Below are 19,922 nucleotides of genomic sequence, written 5' to 3' on the forward strand. Positions count from 1 at the left end.
GGTCTAAAACTACCCCCCCCCCCCCCCCAACTAACACACACACTGGACTTCAGGAACCCACAGTCAGTGGACCATACTATTATTTTCCAGGGTAAATGAGCGTTTAGATATTTCCATGCAACTTCTAATGTACCTCAGTGGCAGACATTTTTAGCTTCTAAAACCATGTAGAGTGGTAAATGACGTGTTTGCAGTGATGGGCTTGTTGTTGTGGTTTTTCCTCAATATTGGATGTATCTCTGCAGACCCCAAGTAAACCATTAATGAATATGTGCATGGGAAAATGCTTTGTTTAACCTACTTTTTCTCTGCACTGTGTTCAAAAAGTTTTAAAAAATCTCTTTCATAGAACGTTAAAGCTTCACTTATGAATCCCCACAGAATGGTAGCGCTGCTGTACATGACTTTTCAGCACAGGAACAACTACAATCCCACACGTAAATATGGAAATTAAAACAGCCATGGAATACAACCGCAAGACTTAATTTTTCTCCGCCTGAGACTCTGTTTTGTTAAAACTATTCTCACCTCAGATCCAAGTATGCAGCCTCCAAACCCTTTCCTGCAAATAGTTTTATTTGATCGTAAATTTGCAAAAGCTGAGTTTCCATCTGCAAGTCACACTCTTCAACAGCCTGCTTATCTACCCAAAGTGATACACTCAACTGATGTTTTCTGCACAGGGTCAGTAACGTACATTAAATCATCCTGCATCTACAACGTGCACGACAGGAAGTTGACACACATTTAGCCAGTTTGTGCCCATTACAGAAACCTATTGCACCATGAAACCTATTGCACCATAAAGTTCAACTGGAAATTGATAATGGATGACTTTTGTATCATCTATGTGAACGTCATGGTTCACTGGGCTCTAAGAAAGGACTTGGGGTTGTGTCTGTTTAATGCTACAGGATGCCCCCATGTGTACTGGAGGTCAGGGCGATCCCTTGTCTCTCCTAATGCTGGCAGTGAAAGGCAGGTACAAAAACAACCTTTAAGATAACAGATTGGAGGGATGCCTATGGGACAGAAAGGTGGGGGTGGGTGAGTGTAAAAAGGAGGTGGAGAAGAAAACCTCAGTTTTATTATCTTTAAGTTTAAGTGGATCTGATGAAAATAAAAACCATTAGATTTCCTCCAGGCTGATGACCACGACTGCCTGGTCTGTCAAAACAATTAGACTTAAGACCCAAGGATGCCTCAAAAGAGAAGTTCAAGGCTCAAGTTCAGCTGTGTGCACCCCGTCTTAACGTCGCCAAGCTAGCCATTGGTAGTACTCATCACTTACCACAAACTAGGTTAGTCAGGTTAGAATTGCAACAAGAGAGATGACATGTTTATGTCGGCGTTACTACTGGGACACCTGCAATTGTTGTAATAGTGAATTAGCTGTCTGCAAAGATAAAGCTGTTGTTTCAGTTTTGACTGATACTTGTCATATTAGTTGGTATACTACAAGAACAAAATAAGAGTGCACTTCGTCCAGTTTAGTTTTAAATATTTATGCAAGCAGTAAAACAATCATTCGATAATGTAGTGCAATAAAATGTTTATCTTTAGTCCAGTCTTTTGTTCAAAATATGTAGTTGTGCATTTTTTGACTGAAAAGGTTCAGCATAGTTCAATGTAGTTTCTGTGAAATTAATGAGGTATAGCCTATTAACCATAGTAACTCCCAAGCCTTTTCTTGTTTGTTTTTTTCTCTCTAATTTATACACAAAAAATGCAAAATATCTCTCACATTTCTGAGTTGAATGACTCCCCCTTCAATCTATCCCCTTTTACCTGTCATTATGCTCACCAATGTATTGTGTATGTTTGCATTTTGGTACTTTTTATAAAGTGTTAAAGTCTGAAATGCATTGCAGAATGGTAAGCATTCTTAGCCTATGGGCTTTGTAACAGCATCTGTAGATCTCAAATGCAAATGTTGAAAATATGGTAGCTGGGCAATAACAACCATATCCTCCAAAGCAACAAATATGGTGCATGCTGCCAAAAACGGATTTGAGGGGAAATTTAAGAGGGTTTCGTTTCACTTTTTGTCATGAAAACCTCATGTCTCTTGCAAGTTTTAATTTTTCGAAAAGGGCCATTTAGCAGACGTTGCTGTAATAACAATCAAGTAGGGCCTATCTAACGCTTCACCTTTTCTTTTCTAGATCATCCTAAATTCGATGCACAAGTATCAACCGAGGATCCACATTGTAAAGGCAGATGAAAATAACGGCTTTGGCTCCAAAAACACGGCCTTCTGCACTCACGTCTTCCCCGAGACAGCCTTCATTGCGGTTACGTCCTATCAGAACCATAAGGTAAGTCCTTCAAGAGCAACGTTTGGATTTTGTTTTTTATGGCAGTCTCTGACATAGCAAATGGGCAACTTTAAATTCAAGGAGCATTTTATGAGGCGATTTCATTTTAACAATGGTTTAGGCCTAAACGTGGCAAACAAAAGAACCACAAATTGCATTATTCAAACTTTTGCCAAATGCCGAATTATGGAAAGTTATTTGTACCTTTTTAGAGAAAATTTAGGCCATTATACACATACAGGAGTTCTATTAAATTGTGCCCATTTTTCTACGGAACTGCTGATGGCAAACTTGATCTGCTGATTGCAGGAGGAGAGAAAACGAAAGGCATGGTTGTATGAGGTTAAAGCCTGTCAACTGAAAATATCTGATATCACAGGGAGTGACTGACAGACGAGGGAAAACTTCAGATACCCGACTAGACGAGGTCTGACTTCAAGAGACTTTTTCCAAGTTACAGGCCTACAGCTCTTTGTAGAGTGAGACAACCTGCAGATAAACCGGATAAACCTCTGGCTACCTTCTAAAACCTACTAATTATACAAACAAAAACTGCGGATAATATAATAACAACAATAATATAAATCATAATTATACGTTTAGGTCGTTATATAGTAGCCTACATACTGTATTGTAATTTAGGTCTAAATAATAGTTCGCTTTGCAACCAAGTTTATTAGCGAACCTCTGCTACTTTTTGAACACAGTTTATAGCCTATAGGCGCAGGCTATTATTATTTTGTTAAAATGACAATGTGGTTGTTTTTATTAAATCACAGAAAAAAACACTGCGGGTACCTTGATTACCAGACTAACAGATTATCTCGAGGCTATTATAGCCTATGTGGCTTTCGACTTTAGGGCTTTGCGTGTTGGTGACTGTTTACAAAAAGGAAATGTTGATTAAATTGATTGTAGATGTTCACTTTTATTTTTTTCCTGAGCTTTCGTTTAGTTTCTTGAAGTCAGCTGACGGTGCAATTACTTGTAGCCTAATCTTAACAAATAGTAAATTAAAATTGTTAACTGTTATTGCTTACTTAAATGTGTAAAAACTGTTTATTTTTCACACAATAATTTAGAAAAGGGAAAGCTATAATAACATTAAATTAGAGTTAGGCCTAATTTAATATGTAATTTCTTGAGGCCAGGCAGCCTTAGGGTTGTTTATCACTTTAGTTACACTTGCATGTTAAGACTCGGGAAAGAAGCGAAAAATAAAACTCAATATTTACTCTGCACAAATTTCGGGTGGAAAATCTTGGGAATACAGATATGTGTAAACAGCGTCTGGTTAACATCATTTAACCATGAAGGCCTATATGTCTTTAGTTTGGGGAATATGGGAGAGGGGGGCGAAAGCTCATAATGTCCATGCAGCCAGTCCCAGGTCTCCACACTTCTGGGAACAGGAAGCACACATGACCGACGTGCTGTAGGAACCATTCATTATTTTCCAACATCTTATTGGGGGCTGAGATCGTAACCCTGGGCTAATTATTGGGGCTTTCCAGACCTACAGAAAAACAAGCATTTGTGATTTCCAGGGGCTTTACCACAACTGACTAATCAAACAGTTCTAACATCTGCCAAAGCAATATGTGCTGCAGGCATGTGTCCAATTCACCTGTTAGACTCTCAGCTAATGAAAATGGTCTTTGGTTTCAAGTCTTTCCTGTTGTAATTAAAACAGTTTAGGTGTTTTCTAAAATAATGTTTTCTTGAAGAATAAAAAGTGAAGAATTGAATTTTAAGTACTTCACTTCTTTAAGCTAAAATAGCCAGAAGCATCTGGAAATATGTTTATATAGGCCTCCATTATTTTAATGAGCATAGTTTGGATACAGTCTAGTAAAACTGTGCAGTCTTTGAAGTTGTAAATGTATTTTGCCCAATTGTCTTGAGTCTGCTCCGAAATTATTTTTTAACAGTATTCATATTCTCTGCTCTGATTACTCTGAGCCCAGTCAGTAGGAGAACTCACATGTGTTTTGCAATTTTCTTTTTCTTTAAACACTTTTTGGAAAAGGTAATTATTTGTCGAAACGCCTTAAAAAGAGTTCAACAGGACCCTGAACTTTTTATTCCAAACAAAAAATTAAAATGAAACAATATATAGATGCTGTGCCAGGCTGCATGCATTAACAAGAAGCTAGCAAAGTGTCACACGAGATATTTTACAAGGCTTGGTGGAAGTGTCAGCCAGCATGCAGACAAACCTCCAGTCTTGTCAGAAAGCTGGAAGCACACAAGAGCTGCCAACTAATTACCTGCCAGAAACCACTGCTCATGAGAGGGATATCCCTGGATTGTTTTTAACCTCTTTGGGATTAATCTACTACTTTGGGATGGTTCTCTGTGCTTTTTTGGGGGGGGGGTTGATCTTTACAAAGACATTTTTACCAAAACATAAAGTCATATAATAAATCATTTTATTTGCATCTGTCAAGCATGTCCCAACAATCTGTTAAGCCAGAGACCATCAAATCTAACATTATAAATTATGCAATAAAATATGTCTTATTGAGACATGCTTTTACTGAACTGTTTAGCTGAGGATCCCTAAAAGCATCTTAATTTCTGGAAATGTGATCTATTGTTTCATTCTCTTGAGTAACTTGTGAGCATTTAGATGCATCCAAAAAAAAACTTCAAAAAAAACTGTTATTACGTACATATGATCAAAAAGACTTGTCTATTCTGAAAGTAAAACAAATACTGAAATCTCGCATTTTCTGCAAAGTCTTGATTTACATAGTTCCTATTTTTCGGACAAAAACATGAAAGCACATGTGTGTTGATTTTAATTTGGTGCCATGTGACTTTTTAAAACACTACATAGTTGAAGATCTTGTAATCAAGTGGCACAGCCAGCACAACAAATGGCTTTTGTTCCACAATATGTTACTTATTAAGTGTTTTGTTGTTTCAGATAACCCAGCTGAAGATTGAGAACAATCCGTTTGCAAAAGGCTTTCGTGGGAGTGATGACATGGAACTGCACCGGATGTCCAGAATGCAAAGGTAGCTATAGAAAAGGTTTCATTTTGGAGCACGTGTACATATCTATATGTTATTCATAATCTATTTCTTTCATTGATTCTGGGCTCTGATAAATGGAAACACTGACGAAAACTGAATGATGTCAAATGAGTAGATACATGCTGCAGGGATTACTGACATCCTGGTCACACTGTCACTTAACAGGCCCCACTTTAATCCTTCAATCATCCAAATGAAAGCCAGTTATGAATGTTATTTTCAGTGAGTGTTATTCTCAGTGATGTAAGTGTAGTTCTTGATCCTCAGCCAGTTTTCTAGTTGAAGACTTTTATGGCTGATCTGGCAGAACCTCTGAAACACAACTGCAACATCTCCCTTCCACACAGCTCTTTCTACCAGGTTGTTCCAACTGCTTATGTGTCTGCTGTGTGTGTGTGTGTGTGTGTGTGTGTGTGTGTGTGTGTGTGTGTGTCTGTGTGTGTGTGTGTGTGTGTGTGTGTGTGTGTGTGTGTCAGTGCTTGCGTTTGTGTTGAAGTAGTGGTATCGCTTGGTCCAGCAGCCAAGGCAATGCACAACCACATTGCTCCCTCTATTATTCAGTCCAGATGAGGGATGGAGCATTCGTCCATACTGCGTGGAAAACACATTTTCAAAGGAGAAAATCTGGTTTTGAAACTCACAACCTACCCACCCCCATTTGGGCAGCTGATACAGATGTTGTGTGTATTGAAATGTAGATATCAAAACAGGAAAAAAGCTGTTTGGCTTTTCCACAAGGTGCTAAAACCTTAACTCCTTCCCATAACCTTTATTCTGAATCAAGTTCTTTTCAATTAAGCATTTCAGATTAATGCTTTATTCTGGGGAGAAAAATCCCTGGAAATGAGGGGATGGATTTCTGTACTTTCAAATAGCTTTTAAAAATTGCACGCTTGATTGTATCAGACACACATTAAGTTACTTTAAGTAGGTGCATGCTACAATTTAACATGGTGTTTTGAGTGAAATGCATTTCACCTATCAAGACTCGCAAATGTAGAGAGCACCGTGAGAGTCCAAACCACACTATCAATCTTAATTGCCATTGTCCAGTCGTGCAGAGTACAGTAAGCTATGCGCGTCTGCTCTTGGTTACATTTTTGAAGGGAGAGCTTATTGCAAAATCAGGTCACTGTTTCAACTGAAATCAAAGGACCAAAAATTGCGAAATGATCTATTGACGGATCTTGTGGATTAATAGGAGGGAAATGCGTGCTGGCATTTTCACTGGAAGAAGTTTACCCCAGAATAGTTTCTCTCTGTATGTCCTAAGTGAGTGTGATTTCTCATGGTCAAGGTCAGAAATTTTGACTTTCAGAACAGATCTTACAATGAATCGATCTGTTCATAGTGATTTTACATTTGCTGCATATCAGTAATATTTTAGGGGGTCAACAGATGCATATAAGTACTAACAACTGTATTTGTGTGTGTGTGTGTGTGTGTGTGCGTGCGTGCGTGCGTGCGTGCGTGCGTGCGCATGCGTGTGTGTGTGTGTGTGTGCCATCACATAGTACCAAGGAGTATCCAGTCGTGCCTCGCAGTACAGTGCGCCAGAGAGTGGGCTCTAGCCACAGCCCATTCAGTGGGGAGGTCCAGGGCATGGCCACCCCGAGCACCCTGAGCTCCCAGTACTCCCAGTGTGAGAACGGTGTGACAAGCACCTCACAGGACATGCTGCCTCAGTCAGGTTCTTACCCCCTGCCACATGAGCACAGCCAGGAGTACCACTGCATCAAGAGGAAAGGTAGGAGACTGATGTATCAGGAAGATGACAGATTGAGTCTTCACAGCAGGCCATATACATATCCACTGATTTTAATACTATGGTTCTAATTAGTTGCCTTTGCATGCTGACCCTTGTTAATTAATTGGGAACAAACTTCAAGTGGTACACAAAGAAAAATCTAAATTCAGTAAGAATCACATCAATTTAATGTGTTTACTTAATTGCATTCTTTTATATGGACAATCTGTGTGTCTTCATATAGATTATGGCCACTTTCACACAAATCTTATACAAATAATGCTAAATGTGTATTTGTGTATTTACTTTTCAGGAACAGCACACATTAATCTAAATTAAATAAAATGTTGATGTGCCTGAATTTGCCACATTCTTATACTATAATCAACTGTAATAAACCAGCATATACAAAGTATAGACAGTATGTGAAGAAAAGGGCAATAATCGTTCAAGTAAACATGTAAATGTACAATTTGTAAATGAATGAATTTGTTTTGGTGTCACTTAATAAACAGAATTGAAAGATGGGGTTAGTGACACAGAGTAGCTGCAGATTTTTCTACTATTTTACATAACTTAAAGATAACACTTGAGTAACACTGTTCTTTAAATCTATGATTCTACCTTCAGTGGAAGATGACTGTCACTCAGGTGAGCACACCTATAAGAAGGCCTATCTGGAGAGCTCGTCCAGCGAGGAGGACCATTACTATCGTCCTGTTGGCTACGCTCAGAGCCTCAGCCTGGCTGGCGGGCCCTACCGCAGCGAATCCAGCCAGCGGCAGGCCTGTATGTATGCCAGCGCCTCGCAGGGTGCCGAGCCTGTTCCTAGTTTGGAGGACATCAGCTGCAACACCTGGGCCAGCGTTTCACCCTATGGGAGTTGCTCCGTCACCACCATGCAGCCAATGGAGCGGCTGCCCTACCAGCACTTCTCTGCTCACTTCACCTCAGGGTCTCTGGTGTCCAGACTTGGCGGAGTTGGGGGCCACGCCTCTCCGCAGCTGGGCGATGGCCACCACGCTGCCATGTACCAGAGCTCCATGACCCACCAGACTCTGGGCCGCCAGTGCAGTCCTGGGGCTGGGATCCAGTCACCAACAGCCGGCCTGCAGGGAAACGAGTACCTCTATACACACGGCATACCACGTACACTATCGCCACACCAGTACCACACTGTACATAGTGTCAGCATCATGCCAGAGTGGAACGAGAACAGCTAAAAGAGCTTTTTTTCCACACTCAACAGATAACAATATTAAAAGGAAAAAAACAAAAAAGGACCAAAATAAGGCAGGGTTTAGATGAATTTATATTTATATTTTTAGAAGATGTGTTGCTGATCATCTTGATGAGATCAGTGTTGGTTCCCTGACAGCAGTGGATATTTGTAAGATTATGTTGAGTAGGAAACCAAGCATCTTATCACTTAATTTTTTGTGACAGCATCTGCACTTACCAGCAACTAACATAAACACAAACAAAGAGGAGCTGGATCGGAACGCACGCAAAGACTGCTCAAGTTCAGAGAAAGTGAACAGACCCTGAACAGACGAACAAATGCTTCAGGTGCTTTGCCAGCAGTACCCAGATGAAGGTGTTCTTGTGCGGAGGTGTTTTCTTTTTGGACCTTAATGTTTCAGAGACAAGTTAATATGTTTTCATCTTTTTTAACAAGTACAAAACTCTTGTTTTGTCTAAATGTCCCGAATTTCTGTTAAAAAAAAAAGGACATTTGTCTTCTGTCACATTATCCTGCATTTTCTTGAATGTTTTTGTAGTTAACAACTTACTTTGTAGTCAAATTACTATAAGTAAAATAAATGAATAAGCAGATGGGAGCTTTTGTTGTGGCTCTTTGGAGAATTTGCTTGCTCTAAAATCTGTCAGGAGGGCAATTTTTCTATTCCTGTTGCTGGGTATATTGACATGCATGTCAAAAATGTAATCTTAATGCCATTATGAGAAACATGACAGTAAAAATTCCAAGTAGGACAGCACTTCAATTAAATTGTTTATTGATGCACGGACATTACAGGCAGACACCTTTCCTTGGCTATACACGATGAAGTGTATGAATGTAACCAATGACGTTAACATGAAATTAAAGAATACAGTAATAGTGAGTTTTTAACCTGGACCTTATTTTCCCAGTTTCTGCCATCATGATCCATCAGCTACTTTATACCTATCAGTTTGCAGGGTGCACTGCACTCCAGTTTATTCCATTCAAGTTATGACAACCTCACTCAAAGAACCAATAAATTGTTTCTTTTCAGCCCCATAACACCCACACTGTAATTTGACCTGCCTACAACCAGCTTACCAAATTACGTATATGTGTATTCACACAAGGACAATAACAGCCATTTACAAAATTGATGAAAATGTTGCTGCCACTTATTCTTGGTGAATATTATATATAGTAATATGTAATATAATATATGGTCATCATGTGACCAGAAACACCACACCAAATTAATGTAAATGTTCCTCTGTGTCTACTGGATGCGTAATTAGGTGCTGGGATGCTAACACATTACAACTTTATAAGGTGATAATATGTCAGGGCTGTGGGTTTGTCACCTTGTTGTGGTGTTCTTCTGCCCCCAAGTGGCAAAAAAAATACATGAATGCGGCTTTAATTATTGTAATTATTTAATCACAGCTGTATAAAGATTAGCAGTTGGAGTGTGACTGTCATTAAGTTGAAACAGCATGTGTTGATCACTGTTTCTGTTTGATTTTGGTTTCACTGCATAGTACTGAGAACAGTGCTACCTGATGGGGAGGCAATTAGCCATTCAGTCAAGACACCGATGGAATTCAGGCCAGAATAGCAGATTTTTAGACAATAAACTTGAGATTTTAAATATACGTCTTGAAGAAATTGATTAATTAAACTGTCACTTTGCTTTGGGTTAACATCATTAATGCTGCAATTAAAGCATTCCAGAGGATCTAAACACTATTAAAACATGCTCAGTTTTAACAAGATGCCACAGTTGCCAGATGTTTCAGTTTTTATTTACAGCATTTGGAGCATTTACACAACAGTATAGTAAGTGTTTATGGAAGTGGACATACTTATACTCCATAGCATGTAGGGCAGTTTTACATCAACAAACAGTGTACAAAATTACATGAGAACAGGTATTTTCTTACAGCCAGTCAGTTTCAAGGATTCCAATCCACAAAAAAAGCTTAATTACATTAAATCAATTGTAGGAAAGGGCAATAATATAAAAAGGGAACTATTCCATTTGCCACCAAAATAAAATATCTGTCGTGACTATTTTTTATAACAGTTAATGACTTGGCTCTAGTGAAGACAAATGCAAAACACTAAATTATAATCTTGCAAGCACAATCCCTCGAAATGTGTTTGTAGGATCACAGTCTATCTCTATCAGATTTATCTTTTAACATTTTCGACAAAATCAGTGAAAATGGTTTCAAAAAGCATCCTCAGTGTAAAGCCATCAAATGTTTGATGTTTTCACCGTGTTACCCTTGCTGGTCCCATCCCATGTTGTGATGCTGGAAGTCTCTTCTGAGGCATGCTCCATCACACTGGATGTTAGTGAGTTGGCAAGTATTCAGTGATGGATTCTCTCTTAGTCTAGCAAGCTACCTGGCACTCAAAGATGGGCTGTTTCTTTGCACTGCCATGTTGCAAAATCTTGCCACAGTCTTTGTGTTCATCATGTAGCTTGTGACACTGGAGGAAGCACTGAAACATTATAATTTATTTGGATTGCATAATATAACACTCTCTCCATAGAGGAAATTAAGTGAGTAAACAAGTGAGTAAATGTTACTGGTATGTTTTGTGTGGACAACGGCTAATTTTTAAATGCTTGTAGTTGATGGAATGCTATTTGTCAATAGTATTTATTTTTCAACTATCTAAATCAGCTTGCTCCTGCATGTTTCAAAGATAGATGGTCCCATTTCTTTTTTTCATAGCCTGTTTTTTATGATTGTTTATATGACTTTCTAATCATACTTATATTGAAATCTGGAGATTACTATACAGCTGTCAAAAGGTGTCAAAATAAGATTAAAACACATGGGTAACTTTGTAAATAAACATGTACATAATAGAATAACTGCAATAAATTTAAAAAATAAATTAAAGCAGTGTTCTTTTGTCTGTTCTTGCTAAATTGTGTTTCTATTTTGTCCAGATATGTTGGTGCTATCTGCATGTAACCCCACACAGGTGATTTTTATCATTTTGGCTGACTGGACCTCCTTTCTCGTGTTGGCATGTTGAGTTTGACTGACATCTTCCTGACTCTCCTGTTTACCTAGCTGCACCTGTCATGGTGGGACAAATTACATTACATTTATCATTCTTATTAGTACCTGGAGTCTGGTGACTTGTATAGTAATTATCAGCATTGCTCCACACACCTTCAACCTTAGTAGACGTCTGATCAGAATAACTGAAATCACCCGTGTGGGTGTGCAGGGCCTTTACACTTTGTGTCTGTAGACCAAACATTATTTGCCTGTGACACAGACACCGCAGGAGTCAGATGAATGCATTTGGCAAGTAATTACATTTCATTGTTCCCAGTATCCCCATACCCAGCAGATAATCCAAGGGATTAAATGTCTGCTGTCTGGAGAGTCTCCCCACCCTGTTCTCCTTGAGAGATACAACTCCTGATACATCTCCTGTATGAGTGTGTGTGTAATGAGTAACGAGGGAATCACAGTAAATAACACTAATGCTGCACTCTAATGCTGTACTGAGTTGAAGCTTTTAATCATGTTGCATTTCTGCCCTCAACCCAATTAGTGATGCCACTGCTTTGATAGCTAATGGTAACCACCTGCTGTGACATCACTCATCAAGGTGTGGCCACAAGGGGTGGAAACTCTAAATCACTTTACTGATTCGAGTCATTTCATTCACTTCAAAGATTTATAGTCACTGACTACATAGTTTGATGACTTATTTTCTGAGCTAAGCGACCCCGTCTACATTTACATATGTGCTCTTCAGTGTGTACATTAATAAGTGAACGCATCACTGTTCATACCACCACAATGTTTGACAAATCTGCAGTATGCCAAAAATACCTGGATGTCATACTGATTACGGAAAAAAATCTCAAGTATGCACCAGATCAGTCTACCTCGCGTACTGTGTCGCACAATGCGAAGCGCTAGAACAGTCACAACAACTGGGCTTTAAAACTGTAGTTCTTATTTAATCAGGCAACAACCAGTTATTGTTGAAATGGTGAACAGCAACATCCACTGCTCTGTCCCTGATGACTTAATCCTTAATATAAATCATTGTTAGACATAAATTATGTAAATTGTATTGTTTTCTTATTGACAGCTTAGCAAGCTTAATAACCATTATGGCTTTGTTATAGGTAGTAGACTAATGCAGCTAGCTATGACATTACGTTCATTACAAAAAGGCTGTAGCCTTGTTCTCCATTCACAAGATTGAATTAGTAAAAAAAAGTTTAAGTGGCCGAAACCGGAAACTGGCTAAGCCTGGCCTAGCATACTGCATAATAAATCAGTTTAACAGTTTCATGCTCCATTCTGAAACTCAGTATGCAGTATGTAGAACATACATATAGGCTACATTTTAGACGGATTTACTTTGCCCCAGTGAGTGAATTTAGTGATTACATTGTAAATTATTGATTTTGCAGTGAGGTTTCACCATTATAAATTTAGGTGTGACCAGGCTATTCTTTAAATCATAAATTGCCCAGTATTTGAAATATCGTTGTCTCTAAGGATGATTAATTAAATGGCCTGGAACAGTACTGTCATGATATACGCTATGCACAGTAGCTGCTTACAAGCGAAAACATTAACTGAGACAAAACTGCATGAATGTTTTCATGGTATCATGCACTCTTCTTTTGTTTATCTCAGCTTAAATTACACTCACCTCTGTTTATGGACATTTTCATTGGCTGGTAAAACAGTGAACATCAACAGTTTCTTGGTTTCTCTTGTGTTTATCTTTCAAAGTCTCTGTCCATTCCTCTGCCTCTTCATCTCTTTTACTCCCCGCGAACCTGTTCCCGATCCATTCAACCACTCCCTCCACAACCCCATGGCCAAACACAGTGACCTAGACTCCCAGCCTCCTTTGATCTGAGCGATGTGACCCCTGCGCTCCAGATGCCCCTAGACCGCCAGTCTTATCCTCTCCAAGAGCCGGCACAGCCCACAGAGAGGGCCAGTCATTAACCCCGTACAACCTGGGCCTCCTCTCCACTGCTTAAACACATGATGTATCACAACGCCCACCCCTATCAACCCCCCAATTCACCCAAACATGCATGTGTGGGCGAGGACCGATGATGCAATAGGCTCTTTAAACATTTAAAGAACAGGTCAGGTTTTCAAAGGGAAGAGCTGGAACCTTTGGCCACTGCTTCAGTTATCATGGTCAGTGGTTGAAAGTCTGGTGATATGTCAGAAGGAAAACAAATGAATGTCTAATGAATGGAAAGCCTGGATGATGAATGAAACTTCACACTGGTACATTGCTGGTTTATTTGGGTTATGAGTGTATATCTTGGCTCTATCTGGGCTGATAGGGTTAGACAGGATTAAAAGAAGCAATGCTTTTATCTGCTAACTTATTGAATATGATTAAATGTAAGAAAAAGTGCATCTTAGGAGAACTGTTTATTATGATATGTTGACACTTAAATGAGTACAAGCACATTGAAACAGCACCTTAAATCTACATCAAGTATCTTTCAGTAAACCGTACATCTTTTTGTTACTTCAGCAGACAGAAATTAAAACAAGTCATCTCAGAGTAATGATGAGTCATGGCCTCAGTCAACCTTAAATCTGAAACCTAAACAAATCATAGTCTGGGTGCCCCGCATGGCAAAGGAGAAGAGTGCAAGAACAAGAGCATTCCTAGGGGTGGAAAAACAAGGGAGGGGATTACTTTATTAAGATGTACTGAAACACAGATCACCACATATGGATGAGCGCCTCACACAAAGAGGGTTTTCAGAGAATCAAATCCATCTCGTGCAGGAGTCACAAACATCTGTTTGAAAAGTCAAACTGTTGCAACTTTAGGTCTTTCATTAGAATGTGGGAGCCTCCTTTTGAAAACCCTTTGACAACAAGCTAAGAAATCAATGTCAGGGGGCTCTGTCTAACCTTAAAAAGACAAAGAGAGAAAGGGACAAAGAGGTGAGTCCTCCTGATAACCGCAGGGTTGTGCTTCTCCATGAGATTCTAATAAAGAGGCTCCAACCCGGGCCTCAATCGACACAGCATCTGGGGAATCCACATAAGGAGGCAAACGCTAATATTGCTCTTGCTGGCAGATAAAATAAAGTCTAGCACACTTTTCTTGGCACACTCCCAAGGCAGATGTTTGATTCCTGGCCTGAGGCTTCTGGTGAGATGGCAGTGGGGGTCGGTCTGGAATTAAGAGACCTCTCCATCAGATAACACATTTTCTGGTTCATGTAAAGACGTCTAGCATATCAACGGAGACATGCATCACCGTGATGTGAATTCTGCATCTATGCACAGCGGACGGTTTTTGCCTCTGCAGTCAGCAGAGAAGTCCTGGGAAGGAGCGCTGAAATGGGAGCACAGACCCTTCCATCTCCCACCATCCAGTCTTTCATCACTACTCCTGGCCAGAGTCCTGGTGAGAGAGTGGGAGGAGAAGGGAAAGGACCGTGACCGTCCTCTGAGGGAGGCAGACAGGGATGTTGCTGTGTTGATAGGGTGAGAACCAGAGAGTGTTTCGGAGCTAGAGAGCAGTGTAAAAGCTGTTAAACCACGTCCAGTACCAGGGAACTGCTGGCTGTGCTAATTTGCACATGAGTACACTTCTATTTTAAACAATGTTTAACCTATCTAAGCTGTCCTGTCCAAGCAAAAGCCTAAAATCAGTGGCAAACTCCTTTGGCCTTTCTGGAGGATAATAATATAATTTAGCCACAGCAGTCAAACTTTTTATCTAGTCACAATAACTGCTGCAACTGCTGTTGTGGTGGTTGTTCACTTGCCTGATAAAAGCAACATTGTGCTGCACTCTTAGATTTGTGTGAGGCTTTTATACTGTTGATTTTAGTAATTATACCACTTTCCATGGGTTATGATGATTCTGCCTAAGGCTGGTTCAAATGGTTGTTACTGATGGTTTCAAATGAAGTCATTAGCTGGATGATAAAGGTGTCCCACAGGGATCAATATCAGGCCCCCTGTTATTTGATCCATTATATTTTTTGCACAGAGTATATATTTTAATATATTTATTGTTACAATATATTTACTTAGAATATATAACATACTTATTTATTCAAACATAATAAATAATATTTATTTCCAACACAACATTGCAATATCCATCTTTATACTAACAATACCATCTTGTATGCCCTACAACAAACCAAGGCCAGGTTGGCAGTAAGGCACACAAAATGGTGTTACAGTCCAGGTTACAGGTCTGGTTTTGATGACTGCCACACCCCTTAATCCAAAGCTTGTTCTAAACATCAAAAAGACTAAATGTATCTATTTAACAAGAGCAGGGAACCATATGTTCCTATTCTGATCCATGCTTTCATGGAGATACAGTACAGCATCATAAATGCTTTCTAATCTAATTTTGTTAGATCAAACACCTGGCTCAAAAACATTTAAACTGGATTTTTATACCGGAACAAAGTTGTTTCTCCTTTCAGAATGGAAAAACTCTTATTATGGAGATGCCCTGTATGCTCATGCTGCTGCCATTACTCTTAAATCTGGAATCTAGTAATTGTAATACCATTCAATCCATTACTCAAGATAACTCACCACTGTGAGTTATATGAAGAAGTTGGATGGTGATCACCAACATGTAGAAGCCATCAGCATTCTTGTGTTTCTACTGCCTAAATAATTTACATCCTTAGTCAAGTTCAAAGTGAACACCCATGACATGGTATGGCAGAGTTTTGAGACTAACACATTAGAAAACAGAATGATGTGAAGACAGAAAGAAAAAAAGGAGCGGAAAGAGTCTCAATGCACTTTCATCTGACAAGAAACAGATTATGGTGCTGGTGAGAAAAATTGTTTTTATCATGTAAAAGAATATCGAGAAACTCTGTGTGATTCTGGGCCAAATCAATTTACAGTAAATGATGAGGGGTCTTTCTATGACAAGTAAATTATGACTGTGCAACATTTCTTATCCCAAAAGCCAGTTCAGTTGGGTGAAATATTGTGCTGTACCAACCATGCTATCCAGTTTAGTGCAAAGAACACACATCTATTCATCAAAACACAATGACATCTTGGTGGAGACTCTTTTAAATCACAGCCCATATTAATTAAGATTTGATTTTAACATTATGTTTTCATCAAACAAATATGATTCACTGTCCTGCATGGACAGACAATTTTTCACCAAAAGGTTGCTCTCAACTTCAGCTTTCAGTGTAAGATAACCAAAGAGTGAGTGAAATTATAGCATTTGCTCAGTAAAGCCATCATATCAGATTTGAATGAATGGTTAACATTGCAGAAGTCTCATCCATCTTTGTCATGGGGAGCCCAGGCAGGGTAGACCATAAGTGTTTCAATGTCAAAGCTGGGTCCAGCTGGAAAATGGCCTCCAGCTGTCTCATCATTAGAGCTGATAAGGCAGGCCAGGCTCCCTCCATTCCTCGTTCAGTCTGTGGGAATTACAGGTACAGACTGTAGGAAGTGGCGAGTAGAAAACAACTCTTTCTCTCATCCACCTGGGTAGTAGTTTCCCCATATGGAACACATTTAGACTTGTGTCAGTCCTTTGAGATCTTGAGCATGCTGGTTTCTTTCAATCTAAACATCTCTATCTGCTTAGTCCTGGGAAGATATTTCTCACATTAAACAGTAATAGAAAGAGCCATAAAATGACGGCCATTATTTCTAGGATGATTCCGGTTTATCACAATCTAGGACTTACTTTTGTAGGTTTGGCCAGAGCTGGCCCGTGGCATAGGCAACATAGGCGGTCGCCTAGGGTGCAAAATGTCAGGGGGCGCCACAAGAGAAAGTTTGAGAATCAACTCCGCCCAGCTGATGCGACACTAGCGATTTTAATCATGTGAACCTACCACGGTGAGGTCAGACAGTAATGTGACTGGTAGAGTTTTGCAACATACACATCTTAAAACTGAAGCGCAGCCTTGTTGTTTTGGACTGTGAGCTGCACATTATCGGAGCTGCTAAAGTTAACGTGTGGATTTGTGGTGAGATTTCTGCCTTATCAGAAGTGTTTTTGGTTGGTTTTGGTTTCACATGCAAAATGCAGTCCCAAACTATGTCAGTCAAACGGTTTAAAGGGGATAGGCTATATACCAGTAATGCACAGCAGAGTAGAGGCCGGGTGGAATTTAAAAAATATTATGAATTCTCATTAAATGATGACGTCTCGTAACATTGCAATTTATTTCTAGACGTGTCAGAGAACACTATGGTGTTAGAGAGCACTATGGAGCAGAATGTTTTGAACATGAGCAGAAAACCTGCTGAAACACAGGAGCTATTAAAGTCCAGGAGTTTGTAACTGAATTAAAAAGAATTAATTCATCATTGAGGTGAAATGTCCCACATAGGCCTATTAAAAGAGGTTATTTCCCTAAGTGGAGATTCAAAAGAGGAGGGAAGGCTCAGCATGTTTAAATTACAAAAGTTGATCCACAAGAGTAAACATATTTAAAAGCAGTAGCTGCAGAATGCCTGAAAGCCTTACTGCATCATGTGCTATTAAATTTTAATATTTTGAATTGTCACATACTGCCTGAATATTAAGCAAACCTTCACATTATCTAAATATTTTGTAATACAAAACAGACCCCAAATATAAAATGATTGCCCAAACTTTCCACTGTAAATATCCATCCCAGTTTTCAGACATTGCCCTTTCAACCTACTGTACCCACATGTTTTGCATGCCCACAGTTTTCCTGTGAAATGAAGGATTTTTACCAACATTTTGGTGGAAATATCTGTATTAATATGTTGGTTGTATCAAGTGGTTCAGATAATCTGACAAAAAGGACAGATGAAAATGGTCACATTGTCAATGTTCAAATTGATTGGAGATCTTGGTTAAACAAGGTTGTGTGAACACTGATCACGCATAATCCAATACTAGCACAACACAGGGCGTAAATATTCTGGTCATACAACGCTGTCGACTGAGCAGTGTTATGAGTATACCACGCTCTCGTGCAAAAACCCTGCTGTATATTGTGCACAAGCCATGGGATACCTCAGCCATGACCACAGCCATGGCTCTATAGGAATACGCAACAGGGGGCTGCTGTAACTGCTGGGGGATCAATACCATGCCTACAGAGTAACTGAACCCAAGGGTAGTGAGGCAACAAACCTCTGTGCCTTCAGAGACCATGTGCCAACACAGCAGGTCAATACGTCTAGAAGCAGCAGTATGGGGCCATCACATTTTGGGACTGTAAGTTGACTTATCATGCGTGTCACAGCCAGACTTGTTGAACTGGTTTGTTCATATTATTTTGAATATGTCAAAAGAGTAAATGTTTCATCCAAGGTTTCAAATTGCTCTAGTAAATGATTTAATTACATTAGCTCAAAACATTAAATCTCTTTTGATAACTACATTATCTACAATCATTACAAAAAAGATTAGTATTGATCTAAATGCATCAAGTCAATTATGTTGTCTTTCATACTGTTAACAGTGTAACTATTACATTACAAGGTGACAGGAATGGATGAGTCTCCTATGAGATTTTTACAGTTTTGTTTTAGAAATATAAAAAGAGCTGACTTAAGTGGAGAATTTCAGAGATATCAGCTTCTTCTATGAACACCACTTCCAAATCAATAAATACTATTCTCCAGTGGCACGTTGAGTTGTTTGTGGCACGGTATTGATCTCCCTAAATGCAGGTGTCTGCATGTTGCTCTTGAAGAGACACTGTGGCCTCTCTCTGTGCCAGTATACCCCCAAACCCCCACCCCCCTTTGCCCTTTGCTTTCACTCCCTGTGTCTCTCCCTCCCGCCAACCGGGCTAAGCAACCAGCGTAGCACCTCCACAGAGGCCGATGTGTGACTTGATGCCATCAATAAAACCATCATCGGAGATGGACTTCCATCGCGCCCCACACAGTTAGTCAGGCCCTCTGTGATGAATCACCTTGATAGAGGCAGACCCTCGAGGAGACAAACACTCAATATCTCACCAGTAGGTTTTCTCAAATCCATACCAGTTCATGTTTCTGCTTTTTTTCCTGCTCTGTGCTATAGGTCTTTAGGGTTCTGGGTTAGTCAGCAACAGTACTTACCAGAACAAGGCATTTGAAAAGTATTAAGGTTTAAAGTGAGCAGTGGGTTAATGACAATGGAAAGTCAAGCCGAGAGGACAGCCAAGACTCCGTCTAAAATAGAAGAAAACGGGGCCTAGACAAGCTGTTATGAAATTAGTATTTAAAAACTGAAACACCTGATCAAGGCTGTAGATTTTTGGGTTGTGGAGTAAAAGCAAGCTGTTGTAAAGATGAGGGTCAAGATGCATTGGAGGATAACCAAGGACTGAGGATTACCAAGCTTTTTGTTGCTGTGAATCAGCTGTGCTGTTTTTATCTTATCCATGACAGGTTGTTTGGTTTTTGTAACAGCTTATTATCTACACGTGGGAAATGGTCACACTTTTGTAAGTGTTTGTGTGTGTGTGTGTGTGTGTGTGTGTGTGTGTGTGTGTGTGTGTGTGTGTGAGAGAGAGAGTGAGATAGAGTGTGTGTGAGAGTCTCTTGTTCTTTGT

General features: G+C 39.6%; 1 protein-coding gene across 2 annotated transcripts in view; it reads left to right on the plus strand.

Annotated features, from left to right (window-relative positions):
• The window catches only part of tbx5a (T-box transcription factor 5a), a 16,503-nt gene extending 8,173 nt beyond the window's left edge, over nucleotides 1-8,330 (plus strand). For both annotated transcript variants that reach the window (XM_046067192.1, XM_046067193.1), the window contains exons 5-8: nucleotides 2,166-2,318; nucleotides 5,251-5,342; nucleotides 6,875-7,107; nucleotides 7,738-8,330. In XM_046067192.1, the coding sequence (XP_045923148.1) occupies nucleotides 2,166-2,318; nucleotides 5,251-5,342; nucleotides 6,875-7,107; nucleotides 7,738-8,330 (1,071 nt within the window). The remainder of the gene's footprint in view (nucleotides 1-2,165; nucleotides 2,319-5,250; nucleotides 5,343-6,874; nucleotides 7,108-7,737) is intronic.
• The last annotated feature ends 11,592 nt before the right edge of the window (nucleotides 8,331-19,922 follow it).

The sequence above is a fragment of the Micropterus dolomieu genome, linkage group LG13, assembly GCF_021292245.1.
Source record: "Micropterus dolomieu isolate WLL.071019.BEF.003 ecotype Adirondacks linkage group LG13, ASM2129224v1, whole genome shotgun sequence".
Lineage (NCBI taxonomy): Eukaryota > Metazoa > Chordata > Actinopteri > Centrarchiformes > Centrarchidae > Micropterus > Micropterus dolomieu.